The sequence below is a fragment of the Barbus barbus genome (assembly GCF_936440315.1).
Source record: "Barbus barbus genome assembly, chromosome: 5".
Taxonomy (NCBI): Eukaryota; Metazoa; Chordata; class Actinopteri; order Cypriniformes; family Cyprinidae; genus Barbus; species Barbus barbus.
Genome location: NC_136733.1, coordinates 38,687,165 through 38,710,105, shown reverse-complemented (window position 1 = coordinate 38,710,105; position 22,941 = coordinate 38,687,165). Strand labels below are relative to the sequence as shown.

Sequence of the window (22,941 nt, the reverse complement as noted above, 5' to 3'; positions counted from 1 at the left end):
TAAAATCATGTATAGTTTAGATAGCACAAATCGATCTCATTTTTGTTTACTGTAGTATGATAATGAATTATGGTACTCTATAGGCCCTTTTCACAATGACGTCAGCTAACTTCCGCTTTTCCGCAAAGCAGTGGATCCGTACTTCTGTTATACCTTTACACCGGAGACTTCTCGGGAAAATGCGGGAACAACTTGAAATCTAAAGACGTACGCTAGGAGTTGAGACTAATGTTAATGTACTTACAGTCGGGTTCTTTTGTGAACGTTATTCTACATTTTTGCTTTAGATGGTTGGAGGCTAACCTGCAGCAATGTTATAGATTTGCGTTCAGATTTGTATGATAACGTTTACGTCTCCACACAAAATATAGCCTACTTAAAATATTTTCACTTATTTCGGTTTATTCCCTGGATAATTTATTTTATTTATTTCAGTTGCTGTTAATATTGTAATAGTGAGTACACTGTAAATGTTCATGCAAGTGTTGTTATTCTGCAATAAAAAAAGATAAATGTCATCATTTTATTTATTTTTTTACTATGGGAAAAATTGCATGGACATAAGTCATATTTTTTATAACAAATATTCTCATATTACAAGTTTCACATCCATAAATGCAAGTGGTCTGAAAAGAAACCAAGTATTATCCAGTTCAAGAATAAGAAACAGTGGACATAACATGGGCCTTTTTTCATAGATGTTTAGAAAATAGGAAGGAGGAAGTCAAGTGATGTCATCAGTGTGATTTTTATTTCAAAATAAATGATTTTTGTTGAAGGGTATAACACCAGTGACACAACTCCATGGGACCACCGTTTTCATTATACATTTTATCATATTTATTCAGCATTTATATATATTTTTGACCTCAAAATAAAGCACTTGCTGCTCATCATTGCTGTGGGGACAAGCAGTTTTGTGGTGCTTGGAATTCTTTGTAATTAATTAAAAAACAAATATTGCCACATTGATGGCTCAATAAGGTGTAATTGTTCAAATAACATAGTTTCATTTTTTTTTTAATTATATATATTCAAGTGTAATATTTCTGTAAAGGCTAGGGACAGAAAAATGGACATTTCCATAGAATGACCCATTTATTTATTTATGAATTAAATTGTCATGTTTATCAAAATAAAGTGGAAAAATATAGACCCCATTTTATTGATATTTAAATAGTACAGGCTTATGTTGAATATTCTTGTACATACTGACGCTGTATTAAGCAGTAGGCAATATGCCTACATAAATTATTGAATGTATAGTCTTTCTGTTACCTCATGCAAATATCTAAAACGTATTTGACAAATATATCTAACAGCAATAAAGACAGCAAACACTGCGCAAGAGTCGCGGAAATCAGAAAGTACAACTTCTCCGTTCACAACTCCTCCCTCGACTTCAAGCGGCAAATCTCGCTGATAGGTATTCGATAAGTTAATTTGAGATGCCAGACGCCTCGTCTTGAATGAGGACGAGAGTAGAAAGCTGCAGTCATCCTTTAATCGTATTTGTGGCAGATGTATAAGTGTCTGGTTGAACGCCATACTGGTAGCGATGACGCTTCTTTACTATGCGGGCGGAAGTAAAAATACCCTGCTTCGACTCAAAACGGAAGTTGCGTGACGTCATGTGAAAAGGGCCTATTGGGTCACCACGTGATGTCCAATATAAAACTGGGCTGGAACCTTAAATAAAGTGCATTTATTTTAGAGAGAAAAAGTGAAGTTCTTGCTCTAGTCACTGCGCTTCCTCTCATGGAGATGCATTGCTTTAATATTCTGTGATGCATCATTTACAGGCAAAGGCTCTAGTGTGGTCATGCACAGCTAAGGTGCTTGTTTAACTCGGGGCAGCTTGGTCTGTTCCACTTCAGCAGTGCCACGTTTATGCATTTCTGACAAACACACACACATTTGTGATGACTCTCAGTGATAAAGCAAAACACTCACACTTACAACTTAAAGCATGGCAGTGACAGCACGCAGTAATGAATGCGGAATGAAAACCAAATGTCATCTAAAGACACAGGCCACTTCCCATTGGCTTTGCCAAACACAGACATTTTTCTTGTTAATGTAGCATGTCGAATTTGTAACGCGACGGCGTGAAAATGAAAGGTTGCATGTCTCACTTGGTTGGCAATATGTATTTGATACCAGCAGTAAATCAATGCCCTGTGCAGGAACGCATGTTAATGGAGGCCACTAAATTGGAATAGAATTTGTTTAGGGAGCAAAAAAAAAAGAAAGAGAGAGAGAGAGAGAGAGAGAGAGAGCAAGAAACAGCAAGAAAAACTAAGCCATCTGTTTTATGTCACTGGGAAATGAGACGATTTAAAAGGAAAAAGAGATGTGTGATGGGAAGCTAATTTTCCATTTCGAATCACTTAAAAAGCTCTTTAAAAGAACAGGATGGTCCAACTGATTAAAATGGGGGTTTTCAATCTTTACAGAGCCAGTGATTCCAAGCCTGACTCTCAACCAACCAAACATATATGTATTAATGTATATATGTATCATAGTGTGTTACAACTTACAACTAATTTTAGTATTCTTTCTAAAAGCCTATCAGATATTAAAATATGCAATGCTATTCATTTATTGTTCCATTCATGTGTATTAATTAATTGTATAAATTCTACTTTATGTATGTTCTATACTTGGGAATGACAGTGCACAACATTTTTTGTACCTGAAATAATGTAATATTCTGTGAAAGCCCCCTTAACTAAATGAATGGCATCTATTTGGTAAAACAATCATAATTCAGCCCTTTACCTTTTCTCTGTGCTTCAAAAACAGCAGCATAATGACAGTTCCATCTTTTCTGAGAGGGGAAAAATGGGTCCATATTTCAAAAAATGACTTTGAAGTCCAAGTGGAAGAGTGGGGTTCATTATAGAGTATTTTTGTGCCATCTTTTGTTGAAACAGTCCAAATAAAATGTGTACAGTGGTGTACATCTCTCCAAAATTTGCTGCACACAAACTTTACCTTTTTTGTACCTTGTGCTGATGCTATTACAGGGATTAATGGTATGTCTGGTGTGCACCATCCAAAACTTTAGTCACTGGTGTACATCAAAGCTGCTCTCCTCGCACTGAAATATAAAAGACATCGAACATCAGACTATACATACGCAAATATATGACAAAATGGACTGAATCCTGGAAACATTATTTGCAATTGTAGTTGGTACACAGCTACAGACATTTGAAATATTTTGTTATCAAAGGAGAGATTAATCACATGTTTTAATTAAAACAATCATGTGCATTTTTTGAAATATCTGTTTCAAAATCATTATGATGGTACACCGACTTCTAATGTGGCGACTGGCTTCGTTTTCCCCCAAACGTTTGCTCTGGGAACAATCCCACCCACTTAACTGTAGGGGGCTCCAATTTGCAAAACTTCATTCAGCTGCTTTAAAGGGTTACTCCACCCCAAAATGAAAATTTAGTCATTAATCACTTACTCCCATGTCGTTCCAAACCCATAAAAGCTTCGTTCATCTTCGGAGCACAATTTAAGATATTTTAGATGAAAACCGGGAGGCTTGTGACTGTCCCATTGACTGCCAAACAATTAACACTGTCAAGGCACAGAAAAGTATAAAAAACATCGTCAGAATAGTCAATCTGCCATCAGTGGTTCAACCGTAACATTATGAAGCTACGAGAACACTTTTTGTACGCAAAGAAAAAAAAACCTACTTTATTCAACAGTTAGAGCTGCGTACGCGTAGCGCCATTTTGGGGAGTATCTGCTGGATGCAAACTGCGTACGCTATTCCATGTCAGCCGCACCGAACGGATACGTCTTCTAGGTTTGTTTACCCTTTGATTTGAACTAAACGGAAACAGCGCATCCTTGTGGCGCGGCTGACACAGAACAGCATACGCAGTTTGGGTCCAGCGGATATTCTCCAAAATGGCGCTACGCTGACGCAGAGGAGATTAATTGTTCAATAAAGTGGGAGTTTTTTTTCTTTGCGTACAAAAAGTATTCTCGTAGCTTCATAACGTTATGGTTGAACCACCGATGGCAGATGGACTATTCTGACAATGTTTTTTATACTTTTCTGTGCCTTGACAGTGTTAATTGTTTGGCAGTTAATGGGACAGTCACTAGCCTAAAATCTAAGTTTTCATCTAAAATATCTTAAATTGTGTTCCGAAGACGAACAAGTGATTAATGACAAAATTTTCATTTTGGGATGGAGTATCGCTTTAACACTAACCAGGAGTTCAATTTTGTTCGTTGGCTAATTTAGGTATTTTGGAGGCGGACAATTCCAAAATCTGGTGCAGGTCGACAAATGATATAACAAAAATAGCTAGCTGGTTCTCAAGTAGCTAGCTAACAACAGAAAAGTTAATGGGTATCCGAAGATACATTGAAACCAACGGGAAACAAAAGAAACAAAATCCATGTCAGTAGGCAACATCTTTAATGAGAATGCATGTACACAATGAGGGTCATACTGAACAAATACCAGCAAAGGGACGTTAACGGATGTCGGTACTTCTGTAAAATGAGAACGTAGAGCATTGCAGGTGTTACGTTATTCTTTCTGATTTTAGATATGTATAGTTGTACAAAATCATGGCGTCTTCAGGTGCTAAAACGTATTTATATGAAAATATAGATTTGTGTACATGGACACGAAGCAGTTTTATCAGATGAATATGTTTATATGAAAACATGGAATCATATAGCAGGATACGACATGGTTTATGAGAAAATGCACAGTATGAGCATTTAGGAATAGATTATCTGAAAAACACATCTGAATATCAATAAGCGAATGACTGGAATAAAGATGAGTTCATATTCTCCATCTTGAGTCATGAGACAATGTGACACTGCATCTAAGGCCTCATGTGGATGGTGAACGAAGAGCGTTAGTTACAATCCAGTATATTATTCTGGTTGAAGAGGTGTCAGTGATGGCCTTGGCAAACACATGAGCTCAACATCTCTCTCTCTCTCTCATTCTATTGTATGGTTTCTCCATAATTTACAGTCACAACGGACAATAAACTGGATAGTGCTTAAACCAAGAAACTTAAGAAAACGGTTGTTCTGCTTTACCGAAAGTCAAGACCAGAACGAAATGAAACTTCATACAGTAAAAGCCAAACCAATCCCATAAGGACACCTGGAAAACAAGACATCCTGTCACTCCACCTCAGACTAAACGAGGTATGTATGCATATAAAAGAAAAGAGTTCAAAATCGCCTCCCTTTACTTGTGGCTACTGGAATGAAGTTGTGTTTTTGTTGCAAACTGCTGTTGTCCTTTAAAACAACTGTGTATCTTTCAGTGTATCTTTAAGCATTTCAGACAAATTAATGCATTCATACATTGCTTATGACATATCATAATTTCAATAGGAGAGAGCAGGTTTAAATGTAATAATAAATTCACAATAATAATAATAATGGATAGTTTTATTATCAGACACGCATAAAGTTAAAAGGTAAAATATTAAAGTTTAAAGTCTGTTCTCGCATTTCATATAACATATCAAAATAGCGGATACAAAATAATGGATTGGTTTTTAATAAATTAAAAATTAATACTTTTTTAGCAACTAAGATGCTACATGGAATAATTGTGCTCTAAAAAATATCTGAAAAAGGCAAAAATGTAATTGGAAAATGGTTAAAAAAAAGACATTTTCTCTTATACATTTATATAAATACTTTCCAATTACAATTAAATCTGCTCTACCCTACTTCTAATGTAGCTTTAACTAAAACTGCAAAAATAATATTTTAAAAAAGCATCTTTAACTAAATTAAACACCTTTGAAACAAACAGAAATAATATATCAAAGGAAAAGACTGAACCCTGGGGAATCTGGTGTTCTGACAGAACCCATGACATGTCTTCACATATTAAAGCCTATCTTTTTATTCCTCTGGGGGAAATCAGATTTGAACATAGAATATTAAACACTCAAACGGCCTCATGACTCTGTGTTGATTGTGAAAATGTAGGCAACAGCCTTCTTGCAGTGTCCACAAGAAATTTTGAATCATTTTATTTACATCCTATCTCATATTACACTTACAAATAAATATTGCATTCTTACAATCTACATTTGAATTCTACCACTGTTCATCTGTGAGCGTATTTTCACCTGAGCTTTCAAAGAGAAGGTTTCCACATCTGTCCTTCCCTACAACTCTTCAGTAATATAAACAACACGGATTCAAGGAGCCGGGGAGACGCTGGGGTTAGTGAGGCAGAAATAGAAAGTTTCTTGAAAACCTATAGGACATGTAAAAACCATGGGCAGGTGCTCCGGCCATGTAAAAAGGGGGTAAACGATGTACATTTCGCCTCAGTAAAAAGAGAAACATTCATACATTTACCGTACTGGAGAGTAATAGACCATATCTACTCTTGTATATTTTTCTATCACAGCAATCATATGGTTTTATAACACACAACTCAATTTTGTGGGCTTGTATTTCTACACGGTCCGTCCCCATGTTCATCATCGCATCTGTCGGGTTGTCCGTCTGGATCAGTTGCTGTAAGGACAGTCAGACCGGCCGGTCTCAGATCAGCTGAGGGCCGCTCTATGCACTTTCTGTTTTATTCTTATTGTGCAAATGAACAACCCCCCGATGGGACTCGAAAGAAGTCCTCAGTCCTTTTTTTTCACATTCACTTGATCAAATGAACAGTGCATGAGTCGTCTTTTTATTCTCATGTTGCTTTTCATCATTGATGTCTTGTGTTTTCTCCCAGAGGAGAGATGGAGAGGGAGGACTGTTGTGTTTTGGTGTCTTTCGACTCTTAAACAGTGTGTGTGTGTGCAGTTACAGCTGGTACAGACTCCAGCCAGGGGGAATCCCACACGTCCTTGCACCCCAGCTCTCTTGGAATTCACACAGGAGAGACAGACAGTACAAAATGAGCGGTAAAAAACAAACACACCTGGATCTGGGGCAGGCCGGGTTCTTGGAGGGCCTGTTTTGGTCTAGTTACATACTAATCTAAAAAACAAAAAAAACTAAAAAAATAAGATCTGTTGTATGCGATACCAATGATCTGAATCGAAATAAATCAAAACACCAAGTTACATTAGCGATAACAACTCCTGTTTATCGACTTCCACGGACTGTGATTTTCTGTACAGCTGTCAAGTTTGTTTCCTTTCTTTCTTTCTCTCGCTGGTCTTGTTTTGGCTTGTTTATTCGGGGTGTCGGTAACTGGCGTTCTGTCCCTGTGTTAGCCAATTGGCAGCTGCTCACTCTGCGCCACCTGGACTGCTCGGTGGAGCCAGTACGAACGTGCCAGTCTCTCTTCACCCGTTTCCCCTTTTTGTGAATTTCCTACTTAACTCGAGACTCCCAAAGGATTTAATTCCTTCCTGCTTTCATCCACTTTCGATTCTTTAATAATTCCTCCCTCCCTGTCTCCCTGCATTCCCCCCACAGTGCAAAGGCATTTCTGGTGAGTTTTTATGTGTCCGCCCTCTCGCTTTCCTTTTCTTTCGTTCTCTTCTCGGCTCTTACAGATTGTCTTGCAGTCTCTCCATGTAGCTCCTGAGCTCGGCTGACTGTCCCAGGTCCATGTCCTGACAGACCCACTTGATGTCGTCTTCATTCCCGATAAGGATGGAGTTGGTGTACGGCCCGCCTTCGTCTGGTAGTACGGTGGCAAAGGAAGTAAACTTGACCCTTTTGCGCTTGGCAGCGCTGGGAGAGTTGTTAAGGGGTTCGACTTTTCCACTGGGGTCATTTCCCAAACAGGATCGTGGATCGGAATACACATGGGGGATGCCACGTCCGTGTGATGACCCACTTTTCTGAACCCCGCTCCCGTTGAGGAGGTACTTGCTCTCTTCGCACCCTTCGTTGCGATCTATCGCTGTCGTGCACTCATCGTTGTGTGCCAGCGGCCCGTGGTCGCCGTGATGGTCCATCAGGTCCGCTTCGTTACCGAGCCACACCCAGTCGTGGGCATGGTTCATGTTGCCCTGCTCCAGAACAGGGAGCTGTTTGTGGCGGTAGCGGAAGGCAAAGCTGACACAGTTGATGAGGAAGACGAGGATAGCAAGGCAGAAGACTCCAAGCAGGGCATACATGCCAATTTCCAGATCTGACAGACCTCTTGGAGCCTGAGTCAAGTCGCTGTCCGCGCCGCCGGGTAGGTCCACCTGCGCTGGGAAATTGGTATAGTCCACAGGGTTGTTGTGTTGCCCCCCACCCTGCTTGCTGCCCCCGGATCGACTGGTTAGCGGAGTCTTTGCAGTTGTACTGACCTTCTTTAGGACTGAGTCTTCTCGTTCCACCGCGGTGTTTGTGTATTTCCAGCTATCTCCTCCACTTGTTTTATCCGCTTCTAGAAGCTTATGTTTCTGTTCGTTTGTGCTGTTGTCCAGACTGTTCTCCTCCTGAGTTCCACTCCTCTGCTCCAAGTCGTTCTGTCCGAACTTCACCTGCACACTTCCTATCCCCATCGCCAAAATGCTCTTTCTCTTGGATTTCTGGCAGGTTTCTGAGATCATCATTTCCACACGCAGTAGCGCTCCCTGCCCTTCACCTTCTGCCACTACCACAGGCCAGCGCTGGGACTGATCCTGATAGGTGGAGACCACGTTCTCATCCAGTGAGGTGATGGTTACAGTGAAATCTTTAGGGTCATAGATGTCAAGAGGAGTCACAGAGCCGTCGCTGTACTGAATCCATGCACTGATAATGGCTTCCTGTAATATAACAAGAGAGATGGTTATGAATAGATGCGTGACCGCTCGCTTTTCATTGAATGAATCATTCTTTTGAGTCATGTTTTTATTGATTCGGTTGATTCAGTTCACAAAACCGCTTTGAATGACTTGTTTAAAAATCTGGTTCTTGGCTCAATGATCCAGTCACAGGTTAACAGGGGGTGAGAAGAAAATCAGTGACTTCAGCAAACATGTATATATAGTGCATGAGTCATATGAGCTGCTTTAATGATGAGTTTTGCATCCTTTTTGAAGCCTCAGTTTCCATTCATTGTAATTACATAGAAAAGCTTGACCAGTTCCCGCCTGTTAACCTCCGCACAGTCAGTCTGTGAGTCAGTGAGCTAAATTTGAGAGCCAGATCAGTCTGATTTGTGAAGAAATCATTCTGACTGTTTTTTTTTTTTAACTAAAACTAAAGCATTTAAAAGATATGACTCAAAAAATTATTCGCTCAGGAAAGAATGGCTAGTACAATTTTTTACATATTTCTCCTTTTGTGTTTTGGAATGACATAAGGCTGAGCAAATAGTGTCCAAATTTTTATTTTTGGTCTCCATTTTAACAACAAACCCAAATTAGTTTGAAACATTCTAATTTTAATAGCTACTGCATCGTCGTCCTTGGAGAATGAAGGTTTATATACTGTATACGGCACTGCAATTTGAGAACGAGAGTTTCTTCTCTGAACATGTAAATGAAAGCACAAACTGCCTGTGATTGGAACTGAACTGACATCTAATAGCAAGGCTGTCAAGGTTATTTCTTTCAATAAATTCAAAATTTCCCATGATAAATGCAGGAGCATTACAGGTTAAGATTTACTTTAAAAAGACTCGGTAATTTATACTTCAAAAATAAAGGAAGAGTCAAATAAGTTGGCATGCTGAAAACAAAGTTTCTTTTCACATGACTGCAAGGAGAGACTGAATGCAGAAGTCCTGCAGTAAGAAGTCCTGGTGCCTGAAATTCATATAACTCTTATTTGTAAAACAAAGAATTCTTTCATTTCAGTCATCATTAACTACAGGGAAGCACAACTCAACAGTATTAAGGGGCTGAAAAGAGTTGCCTTAAGGGATAGCTCACCCAAAAAATAAAATTCTGTCATGGTTTACTCACCCATGTTGTTCTAAACCTGTATGACTTTATAAGTGCTTGCAGAATGGGAAAGAAAAGCACGTATATTTTTCAAGATTTCCACAGAAGAAAGTTATACAGTTTGGAATGACATTTTAAAAAGTGTGTAAACGATGACATCCTTTTCATGTTTGAATGAACTGTCCCTTTAAGATAAAGTGTCAAGTTTTTAAGAAGCTCACAAAAATATCTGTAGCAGCAATTGCAGACTGTGCAAATTCATTTTTATCTTATCTAAATATGTAGTCATATAATTTAAGAAATACTAAACACTATGCTAGGAAAGAGAGAGGTAATTATAGGATCTGGATTATAATTATATAGGATGTAGAACGTGTGGAGTTAATCACAAATGCTCAAGAGAGTGAAAACGCAAACTGCAGATCAACTACGCTAGTGTCAAAAATAATGTACAAGAACAGCCTCCAGACATGTGGTCACCTTGATTTTGGCAGCTTCTTCAAATGAGACAAAGCGTTTTTCTTAATATCCGTAATTGCCAACAACTCCAAATGAGACTCTTGCAGTGTTTTCCCACCCACTCTCATTCACTCATAGTTAACCTTCGGCCCTGTGCGTGGGAAAACGCTGGCAGAAGCCAGGGAAAGCATTCCGATTTTTAGCAGAGCCGCTGTTTTAGATACTTTAATCAGATGATTCCAAACAGCACTGTAGGGGGAAGGAGAATATTAGAGCTACTCACTTCTCAGTTATAATCACGCCTGCCAAAATGAACACCGGTGCCTGTAGTGAGGGGCCATGGGTTAATAGAGCAAACAGAGGCCAGAACATTTTGCAGAATGTGTTTGCATACTGGATTATTTCCGCAGTGGTATCTGTACTGTTGGCAGGGCAGACTGTGGACGGTTGATAGGTGTGCTTTACAATGCCTGGTTTAAAATGTTGCATGGTCAGGAAAGTATGTGAAAGATTGTTCCTTTTTTGAGTATTTTAGTCTCTACATTTCGTCTCTAATATCTCTCACTCTCTCTTTAGCCACAGACTCTGAAAAAAACTCTCAACCAGGTAGCGCGAATGAAAATTTATTCTAAAGTGCCACAATATAAGTGCCTATTTCTGATGTGAAGCTCTTGCATGTGGACACTTTTGTTCATAAGCAGGTTTCCTTGCAGCTGTTTAAGCTTTAAAAGTTTTCCAGCCAATGCTTTCAAACTGCGCTGCTCTTTTAAATTAACACGCCGGCCTCAACTAGATGCCTAAAAACTTTAGGCAATTGTCCTTGATATGGCTGCAATTCTAGTTTGTACTCCCAGCCGCATATGTTCTAGTCCTGCAGTGTTCCAGTAAGTTTCAGGAAACTCAAGTTCTTGTGCTCGAACACTGAAGCTAATTCACACCCTAGTAATAATGCAATATATTTAAAATGTATTTATTTCATATTAAGTAAAGTTCAAATCTATTAACATATTTACTGACATATCGCTCAAGACTTACTGATATAAAATGTCTAATTAAACTTTATTGGAAGTACTATTGCACAATGCACATTTCTTAATATTAAGCCTAAAATGTGTTTAATGTCACTATTAATGAGGATTGTATGATCTCTTAATAATATCGGCCTTTAAAGTGTACCTAAAGTATACTTGCAATAGTTCCACTTTAGCACAATCAAATAAACTTGAGCATATCTTTAGTTGGACTTCAGCACTACTTTCAGCACAAAATTACTGCAGACTTTAAGTATACCAGTATAGTATAGGGTATTTTTTTGTATGTAAATGTATTTGTAATATACTTAGCATGAAATAAATGTATTTCAAATACATTTTAGTATATTTATTTTTCACTAGGGCAGTAACATCAAAGTTCTATAAAGTTTTGACAAATTCAGGGATTGGTTGTGGCCATTCTTAACTTGAAAGTGTGCAGGGTTCTGGTGTCAGCCGTAATGTTTTAGAGCTATGCTGTCAATTCACAGTGGCGTCAGCTTTAATTTCTGAAACGATCGAGCCAGTTCCAGAGAACATTTACAGCCAATTTACAGTAGCCCCAATTGTCTACAGCAGCCTCAACATTTAGTTTTAGAATGTTAAAGCCTATATGATTTTTTTCCATAATACATAGTAACTTAAATATTCTGTTGGCCATTTCTCATGGCTCTCACCTGTTTGGGTGTATGCAACAGGTCCTGAGCAGTGGTTGTGATGTAGAAGGCTCTGTTGTTGGTGGAACTGGCCTGCAGTGAGAGACTCAAAGAGCCCACCAGCTGAACTCCCATATCACTGATGGTCACTTTATCATCCACCACTGTGATGGTCTTCTCAGCCAGAATAGAGTCAGAAAAGGGGGATATCACCTGGGAAATACGAAAGCCAATCACCACATTGTTCAGATAAATGCATGTGTCGTGCTATCTATCTATCCATCTATGAAATTTACTAATTTTAAACAATTTATATAAACATTTGAAAACCATTTCCTGTCCCTGTTTCCATTATATAATATCTCCCATCCTTATAAAAAAGGCGTTGAGATACAAACTGACGCTTCGCAATTGCTTTATTATGACAGACAGGCAGTATGACAGGTATACAAAAAGCTCTCAGAATCAACATGTCATCGTCGAGCACCATATTCTGTTACCGTGGACACAAACTGTTGAGTGACACCATGAGGATTCCCGAGCTGAGGGGAGAAAAGAAAGGAAAAAAACTCAAATGGCAGGAAATCAAAGGGGTGGCGGAAGCTTAAACGACAGGGAGAGAAACAACATGAAAAAAGGGCTGGAGAGAATTCCACACAGAATAAAAACAAACTCAAATCCGCATGCGAGGTCTTATATAACCAGCACAAATTTGTGAAACATGATAAAGTTCAAATGGAGACAGACAGACATGAAAAACCACACATGCGGAGGAAATAAACACACAAGGGCCTCTTAGTCGACGGGTTTCCAACAGAACACTTGACTCTGGGATGAGCATTCAACACCGCTGAGATTTTAACACCTGTAGACAAACAAGCTTGTTATCACTCAGATGCAATAACATCTTCGCAATGAGGGGTGAATATTTCCGGTGTGTTTGACAAGGGAGGTGTTACTATCGCTCAGGTTCTTTCTTTATTTGTCACCGGTCTTTATCTGTGTGCCGACTTCATTTAAAACTGATCTGCTCACCAAACAGATGCAGTCAAAGAAACAGGCTATGAATAAATTAGGAATGAATTTGATTCCCAGGGAACGCATATATTGTACTGTACTGATAAAATGTACATCTTGAAAGCAATGTAAGACGCTTTGGAAAAAATGTGTCTACAAGATGTATAAAAGCAAAACTAGATACTGTAGACAGACAGACAGACAGACAGACAGACAGATATTTACCTGTATATTGGTGATGCCCGGGTCTCTCCCCACCAGCACTCTTCCATCAATTAGTCGGGCGATGCTTGTATCCTCCACTTTCAGGAAGTCCAGGACCATCTCTGTGATGTCGGCTGACCAATCGGAGCCCAGCATGTGCACAAGCTCCCCACCAGGGCCAACTGGTTCGGCTACGAAGTGTGTGAGAACACGCACCAGAGCGTACTGATACTGTAAGGCACAGCCTCTGCCCTTCCTCTCATCCTCCTCATCATCCTCGCTGTCCCGTGTTGGCCTGGGAAACACAGAACACAGAAATATTATATGACGATGAAGTGGTGATATTATTTTGACTGGTGACATTAAGCGCAAGGGCAGAAAAATTCTGCATAATCACAATATTCAATAATACAACACAAATGGGTTGATTTGAGGTTTTCTAAGTTAAAATAATGAGATAGCAAAGAGATTTTAAGAAAGAATAATGAAATAAATGATAATAATGATTCTAAGAATAATGAAATACAAAGTCAAAATAATACCATCTTGTGCTTTATGGTTTCCTTAAAGGGATAGTTCAGTCAAAAATGACAATTCTGTCATCATTTACTCACCCTCATGTTGTTCCAAACTCGTATGGCTTTCTTTCTAACATGAAACTCAGAAAAAGACTTTTCCATAAAAGTGAACTGGGTAGTTGTCGAGCTCCAAAAATGTGGAGAAAAACAACATAAAAGTACCAGAATAGTAGTCCAAATGGCCTGTACGCTAGACGCCAGCTTTGTGTGAAGGAATTTAAATCATTATTTAATGAAAATCTGCTGTCGTTCTCATGTCTCATTTTCACTCTTGCATAATAAATCATGCTATTTTTATGAAATCTTCTTTGGAGCTTTGACTTTATTGGCTTTCACTGTGTGGAAAAGAGCACTGTGAACATCTCCACAGGAGAAAGTCATACAGGTTTGGAAGCAAATGAGACTGAGCAAATGCTGACAGAAAGCACGTTTTTAGCACATGACTTGATTCTCCAAATGTCACACCGAGGGCCAAGAAGAAAGCAATTATAAACATCTTTGGCAAAGCTAAGCTTGTATATTTCAGTGCAGCTGGCTATCTGACTGATTAGAATAGAGGGAAAGAGACCGATCTTCACCTTTTCTTTTCTTTTTTCGTGTTTTATTTTCCCTTTGCTTTTTTATTTTATCTTATTTATTTTGCTGTCTGATTTTTTCTGTTTCGTTTTGTTTTGATTTCCTTGTCTTGTCTTTTCACCCCCCCATTTTATTTCTCTCTCTGAAACTGTGATTACTTCAAATTTCCTGTTCATCTAGGGGGAAGCATTGCGTGGCGTGTAAGAGAGAGAGTGTGTGTGTGTGTGTGTGTGTGTGTGTGTGTGCGAGTGTGGTTCCTGCTGGTAACAGTGGTTTTGTTGTTACAAGCAGAGAGACAGAAATTGGCCAAATTGAAAAATGGGCCCAGCAGACAGACTGAAGGCCAACAAGCAGAATTGGGCTGTGAAAAAAAAAATACATTCATATATCCAAACATGCGCACACACGCACACACACACACGTTTTTGTGAAAAGTGGGGACATCCCATAGGTGTAATAGTTTTTATACTGTACAAATCGTATGTGCTATCGCCCTACAGTACACCTAAACTTAGACTGTGCATTTCTACTTTCCCCCCAAAAAACTCACTCTGTTTGATTCATAAGCGTTTTGAAAAGTGGGGACATGGGGCAATGTCCTCATAAGTCACCTTCACCTTGTAACTCCTGTCATACCTGTGTCATTATACAAATTTATCATTTGTCACAAAAACACGCGTGCACACACACACACACCTCTTGTTGGTGATGATGGGTACCCTCCATCCTTTGACTTGGCTGAGTTCAGCATCAGAGACATCAATCTGGAGCGGTAACCGTGGCACCCAGACGGTGAGCTCTAATTGGCTGGTAAAATAGAGGTAGGTAAAGTTCACTTGAAGAGAGATATGCCCATTCTTCTCTTTCCCGTTCACCAACACCTCATCACAACCAAGAGACACCTGCAGTGCAAGAAACAGAAAGGTGAAGTGGAGGCGGATCGAACAGTTGTGATTGTTTTGTGGGTTTTTGTAATGGCTGTGGCATTTGCTATGATTCTTCCTCTTGCACTAGCCACAATTACACTCATCTGAAGAGAGAGCACTTTTTTCCACCTTATTATGGGAAAAAAAAAAACAGAAGTGAGTGTTTCCGTTGTTAGTCTCCCTGTCTTTTGATGATTCCTTTTTTTATTATCTGGACTTTACCCCCCCATCTTTTCTCTATATTTTGCCCTCTTTACTCTCTGTCGTGATTAATGGTGGTCTGTATCCGCTGGACATTTATGACACTTTGATAGGCTGTGTCTGTGTGACGTTGTCATGGTGAACACCGCACCATCATTTTCCTACCGGTAAATCACACACAAACGTACAAGAGCTGAAGCAGCGTGAAGCAGTCACATCTCACTATTACAGCTCAGGGTCACGGTGGGGGCAGACCGAAATTTGAAATGAATGCATGTGTGTGGCCACAGATCATGCAATGCTCAAATCGCTCAAGCTTTTGTGCTTTGTCGGGTGCTTTTATTTCATAAACATGTTCCATAGTGTACTTCCTGGTAATATTAATCACCTAACAATGAAAGCAAGAAAGAACAAGAGCTGGAGAAGAAATAAGAGCGGTGAAGACAGATATTCAGAGCAGACCAGACATGTAACAATACCAGTTCCAAGTACAATACAGAAGCACTTTTACAATATAGAAAAAATACAGGTAACAATACCAGTCTTTTGCAGTTCTGTAATAGCATGTAACAACCCTATTCAGTGACTAGTTTGAATATTTACAGTCAAGCCATGCTTTTCTACTTTTTGAAATTAATTTAAGCAGCTTTATTTTGCATTTCATAATGTTTGTTTACACTGCATGTTTAATAATGTTTACTTACCATACACTGTAGTTTTATACATGAAAATCTATTGCTTTATTGCTTTGATCTGTATGTACATAATTGCTAACCATTTACCGTTAACAACATGAAGCAATGATTTCTTGAGAGATACCTAAAGGCTGCTTGGCATTGCTACAGTGTAACTTCGTTTTATATTTACATTAAGGATGCAAAAGTCTGTTTGTTTTATAAGGGGATGAATCTCTTGTTCCATGAAGTGTTGTGAAAATCAAATATCACAAATTGACAATAACACAAGATTATTTAAAAATGAAGTGTGGCTTAAAACCATTTATCATAGATCGCAAGTCTGTCTTGAAAAGTTTACATGTTAAAAATCAATTCTCTATGAAAAAAACCAATGGAATGGAAGACTGTTGTGCTCTATAGCATATTTGTTTTAGTTGTACTGGTATGGAGAATTGTGAAATGCGTTGCCTAATGGTTAAAGAGTCAGACTTTTAACCCAAAGGTCGTTTGTTCAAGTCTCTGTACCGGAAGGAATTGAAGGTGGGAGAGTGAATGTACAGCGCTCTCTCCCACCTTCAATACCGACAACTGCCCAACTGTGTGCACTTGGATGGGTTAAATGCAGAGCACAATTCCAAGTATGGGTTACCATACTTCGTCACATGTCACTTCACTGGAAATTTCATTGCTATTGGTATCGACAACTGACAGCTTATTCCTAATCCTACACCATAAGTGTAGTACTCGAATGTACACTTTTACTCTAAACCAAATTATGAGGCAAATTATTTTGGAGACAAAACAAATGACAAGAGGTCTGGGAATACTTGATCTGGGACAGAGAGAGAGAGAGAGAGAGAGAGAGAGAGAGAGAGAAAGATGGATTTAATTGCCATTCTAAACAGACAATTAAACAAAGAACCTTTTAAAAGCAAGTCCAACTAAAATGAACCATGATTCATTCAACACAGGCAATTAGAGTAAAAATATGAGATAAAATGTCATTCCATCAAAGTAAATGTACTGTCTCTCTTACACACACACAAGCCCTGAGAGTATGTATAAAAGACCCCGTGCTCTGCATGTCTTTTATATAGGATGTAATGTTCCACCGCACAATGATAGTTGATAAAAGGCACCCTCCAGAAGCGCTCAAGTTTTTGTGTGTGTGACTCTCGAAAGCGCAATTACCCAAAATTCCGTGCAAGGACACTACGCTCAATTTCTCTACCTTTGCTTCCATCTCTGTTCTTGCAATTTGCACCTTTTTCAATCCACCCATCTTTCTGATCATCTCCAGTGTTGTTCTAAGAGCCGCCACCCTGTCATTCTCTGCAGCAGAAATGACTGTGTCAGGTCTGAGGACCGCAAGGGTAATGGCACAGGAAAATGGCAGCTAAAGTGGCATGTGGCCATATCAGAACATCAAAAACATGACATGATAAAAACATTCTGGAAGCTGGGACACAGCATCACACTTCTCCTCTGAGGCTGATAATTGTATAAACCACCAAAGTTTATTCAAATAAGCAGCATATTTGACTATTTTCGCATTGTATTGAAAAAAAAAAACAGCAATACAACATACAGGTGCATCTCAATAAATTAGAAAGTCGTGGAAAAGTTCCTTTATTTCAGTAATTCAACTCAAATTGTGAAACTCATGTATTAAATAAATTCAATGCACACAGACTGAAGTAGTTTAAGTCTTTGGTTCTTTTAATTGTGATGATTTAGGCTCACATTTAACAAAAACCCACCAATTCACTATCTCAACAAATTACAATACTTCATAAGACCAATAAAAAAAACATTTTTAGTGAATTGTTGGCCTTCTGGAAAGTATATTCATTTACAGTATATGTACTCAATACTTGGTAGAGGCTCCTTTTGCTTTAATTACTGCATCAATGCGGCGTGGCATGGAGGTGATCAGTTTGTGGCACTGCTCAGGTGGTATGGAAGCCCAGGTTGCTTTGATAGCGCCCTTCAGGTCATCTGCATTGTTGGGTCTGGTGTCTCTCATCTTCCTCTTGACAATACCCCATAGATTCTCTATGGGGTTCAGGTCAGGCGAGTTTGCTGGCCAATCAAGCGCAGTAACACCATGGTCATTGAACCAGCTTTTGGTATCTTTGGCAGTGCGGGCAGGTGCCAAGTCCTGCTGGAAAATTAAATCAGCATCTCCATAAAGCTTGTCAGCAGGAAGAAACATGAAGTGCTCTAAGATTTCCTGGTAGATGGCTGCATTGACTTCAGAAAACACAGTGGACCAACACCAGCAGATGACATGGCAGCCCAAATCATCACTGACTGTGGAAACTTCACACTGGACTTCAAGCAACAAGGATTCTGTGCCTCTCCACTCTGGGACCTTGATTTCCAAATGAAATGCAAAATTTACTTTCATCTGAAAAGAGGACTTTGGACCACTGAGCAACAGTCCAGTTCTTTTTCTCCACAGCCCAGGTAAGACGCTTCTGACGTTGTCTCTGGTTCAGAAGTGGCTTGGTAGCCCTTTTCCTGAAGACGTCTGAGCGTGGAGACTCTTGATGCACTGACTCCAGCTTCAGTCCACTCCTTGTGAAGCTCTCCCAAGTGTTTGAATCAGCTTTGCTTGACAGTGTTCTCAAGCTTGCGGTCATCCCTGTTGCTTGTGCACCTTTTCCTACCCAAATTCTTCCTTCCAGTCAACTTTGTATTTAATATGTTTTGATACAGCACTCTGTAAACAGCCACAGCTTTCAGTAATGAACCCCTGTCACTTACCCTCTTTGTGGAGGGCGTCAATGTTCGTCTTCTGGATCATTGCCAAGTCAGCAGTCTTCTCCATTATTGTGGTTTCAAAGAACAAGAGATACTCAGAATTTATACTGTAGGGATGGTCATTAATTGAAACTCAAATGTAAATATTCTAATGTTTTGAGACACTGATTTTTGACTTTCATGACCTGTAAGCTCTAATCATCAAAATTAAAACTAAAAAACTTTTGAAATGTTTTACTTTACATGCAATGAATCTAAAATATATGAAAATTTCACTTTTTGAAATAACTTACAAGAAAAAATGAACTTTTTCACGACATTCTAATTTATTGAGATGCACCTGTAGTAGTCACGAGGCAGAAAAATAATCAAAAACAAATGGAAATGGCCACAATTATGACACAATGACTCATGTTTTCTGTCAGGTTGAATCAATGTATCGCAACACTGTAAAATGGAACAGATGGACAATTACAATTCAATATTCAAATGCAAGAAATAAAACCAATAACAACTATGAAAATACTGCAGTGGATTTATCGCTGGTGGTTAAATTTTGTATGTTCAACATTTTAACAATTAACAAAGATTTTAAGACTTTAAGCTTAATTTTTGTATATTTACTAGTAATTTAGTAACCTATATTAGCAAAATATTCCTTGACACTGGTCTCTTGTTCATTCTTCTATACCTGGTTTCTCAGTTTTCCTCCCATCCTGCAGCTGATGCCGTATTATTTTGTGACTTCGGAAAGGACCTGTATAAAGACTTCCCTTCATCAAAGCCAAAGAGCTGAGCCATGGATTTGATGACACTGAAAAATCGATTTAATCTCTGTCTCTATTTTAAAGAGAGGGGGAGAGGAGACTGGGCAATGAGAGCGAGATGAAGGCCAGTGTTTCTTTGCAGAGAGGAGCACTATAAAGAGAAAATTATGTCTCAACAAGAAAGGGCAAACAACCCAAAACAATTGGAGGTTTTCTAATACCTCTATAAAATGAATCGTGTTTGCCCCCATTTGGACCTTTAGGTCCTTATACTTGGAGAGAATTTAGAGAGAAACCCCTTTTGAATGAGAATAACATACACATGGATGACTTTGAGCACCAACAAAACTCCTACACACACACAAAGATATTTTAGGAAGGATATACATGTGTATATTTTTAGGGCCACTGAATGCTCAAATCTGATTGGCTGACGAACATTCTAATGTGTGTAATTATTTTCAGGGAAACGCACGGCTAAAGTTCCAGGCATGTCTTGACCACATTGTCCATATCACTTTTGGCACAAAATGACATTTTAAATCAAATTATGTTCATGTTCACAGTTTGCGTTAAATCAAAAGTATTATTTTATATGAACCTCATCAGGTTACAGCAAAAATGGAAGAATTATGGAAACACTTATTTTGAAAAATGCCACTATTAAAGGAAACAAAAGCATTTTTTTTAAGAATTAAACTTTAAAATAATAATCAAAGCATCTTTTTTTTTAATAACTGTTCTTCATATATGTGTATTTATGACTCATTGTGTTGATCTCGGCTGCTCCTCTCAGTTTCACTTTTCTACCAGCAGAATGTTGCTTTTCCAGTCAGTTTTTTATTTTTTTGTTCTTTTCTCCACTTTAATTCATTCCACTCTTTCTGTTCTGTGTCTTCCTCCACTCTCTGCTCATCTCTGGAGTGATAAATCACAGATTATTTGGCTGACAATGCAAAACAGCGCCAGGTGCCGCAATCCACCAATCCCATCATCCGCCCAGCTCGCAAATTACTCGGAAGAATTGGCACTTGCTTCTCTGCCGCGGTGAGGAGGAGAAGAGAGAGACAGAGATTGGTAGGGGGCAAAGAGGAGGCAAGAGAGGGAGAGAGGAAGAGATAGAAGGAGGAAGAACAGAAATAAACGGGAAGACAAAGATGGCATCAGCTGGAAGGGGTGGAATCAATTTCCTAGACAGGCAAGAGCATCTCTGGTTCACTGCTTGCAGAGGAATGGTCAGGGTACAAAGAGAGGTTTTTAAAACAGATAGATGATCCCACACAGGGATCACTTTTACTGCTTTTACAGCATGATGCTTCCTTATGCTCTGATGCACCGGTTACTACACATGAGCGTAGATTTAGTTTGGGAACAAAGCTAAGATACTGAACAATTTCAAACAATATGATCAGAATGGAATGTATTATAAGCATATGTAATTTCTATTTGTAAAATTAAAGTATTTTTATTTTCCTTTTATAAATTCAATTAATTCAACTTATTTCCAATTCTAAAGATGTTAACTCACAAGTTGCATTTAAGCACATATTAATGTATTTAATAATGCAAATATTGAGATTATTATGTGGAATATTGTATTAATGCACAAAATATAACAAATCATTTTTATCATTTATCATGTAGCCTAGCGTATGTATACACTGTAAATTATAATAATACAAAAAAATTAAGGTCAGTAAGATTTTTTTTTAATTAATGCTTTTATTTACAAAGGATGCATTACACTTATCAAAAGTAACAATATAGACATTTTTAAAGACATTTAAATTATTACAAAATATTTCTGTTCCTAATAAATGCTATTATTTTGAACTTTCTATCAATAAATTGTATAAAAAAAAAAAAAATTCAAAAGAGATCACGAATCCACAAAAATATTAATATAAAAATATTAAGCAGCAATGTTCTTAACATTTATAATAATAAGAAATCTTTCGTAAGAATCAAATCAGCACATTAGAATGAGGAGTAATGATGGCAAAAATTCAGCTTTGCAATCAAAGAAATACATTAATTTTTACAAACAGAGAGCAGTTATTTTAAACTATATCAGTATTTCACAATATTCTTGTTTTATTCTATTTTGATCAAATGCATGCCTTGCTGAAATAAGAGGCTTCTTTCAAAAATAAAAAAGATATATAAAAATCTTTAAAAACAAACTAATATACACCATTTGACAAGAAAAACTTTTATTCCATAAACACTGCAGAATTTTTAACATCTGCGTGCCTTATATAGTCTAATTTTGAAACGTCCTTACCAATAAACCAAACCCACGGCCACGAACTAGATTAATGCTGAGAACCGCTTGGTCTCTGAACTAGTTTGTAGTTTGCACTCACATGAACACTGATATAAAGTTACAGTTACCCACTCATCCAAGCTTGCCTTTCTTCCAAAGAGTTTACACTGGAATTGAATTTGAATTTAGAGAATTTCCACTGCAGAAGGCGATAAATTCAGATTCCAGGTTCTAAATGTGACACTGCCAGCGGTTAGAGACTCCCATAGTGCCTCGTGTGGGAACCTGGCACTGTTAAACGTACATGATGAGTTTAAAACTTCATCTGTCAATCTTCCCCTTTAGGTGATTTCTCAAAACGCATATCTGCAGAGTAAGATTTCTGATATTAGACCCACATCGTATAAACCTTTCTCTCTCTCCTTATGTTCACTCTCAAAGTACTTAGCTTAGCATAATTAGATTTTTTGTGACTGATCATAGCGCTCATGGTTGCCTGTCGCCTTGCATTCATGACGTGGGACTTAAAAGCTCTGGAAATGATCAGAGCATCACAGAGGAACACATAGACGAAGGAAGATTAATAGGTAGAGTGAGTGAGAGAGGTGACGCAGAGTTCAAAAGTGTGATGCTATCCTTACGTCTTATATCTTTAATCAGTCAGAGCGAGTTTTCCATCTGCATGCAAGATTCTTGTTGATGTAGTTTCAGCTTATTCCAAATACACTTAAATGCTTATTCACCATGAAAATGGTTTTCACCAGAGCATGCAATCAGAAGTCATTAGTGAGTCACCAACTCTTCAGTTCATCGGGTCATCAGATCTGAACTCGGATACTTACAAACAGACGTTCACTCAAGCTAGATATAAAAAAAAGTCATTATTCACTCACGCTCATTTCAAACCTTTTTTTATTCTGTTGAACTCAATCTAGCATGTTTCCATACAACAGAGGTGAA

The 22,941-nt window shown here is 38.3% G+C and overlaps 1 protein-coding gene across 1 annotated transcript in view; it reads right to left on the bottom strand.

Annotated features, from left to right (window-relative positions):
• Positions 1–7,538: 7,538 nt before the first annotated feature.
• The window catches only part of LOC306869717 (transmembrane protein 132C-like), a gene marked incomplete at both ends in the record, with an annotated part of 211,025 nt that continues 195,622 nt past the window's right edge, over positions 7,539–22,941 (bottom strand). Inside the window, 4 exons of the mRNA XM_079416599.1 lie at positions 7,539–8,735; positions 12,025–12,216; positions 13,246–13,519; positions 15,075–15,280. Of these exons, the coding sequence (XP_079272725.1) occupies positions 7,539–8,735; positions 12,025–12,216; positions 13,246–13,519; positions 15,075–15,280 (1,869 nt within the window). The remainder of the gene's footprint in view (positions 8,736–12,024; positions 12,217–13,245; positions 13,520–15,074; positions 15,281–22,941) is intronic.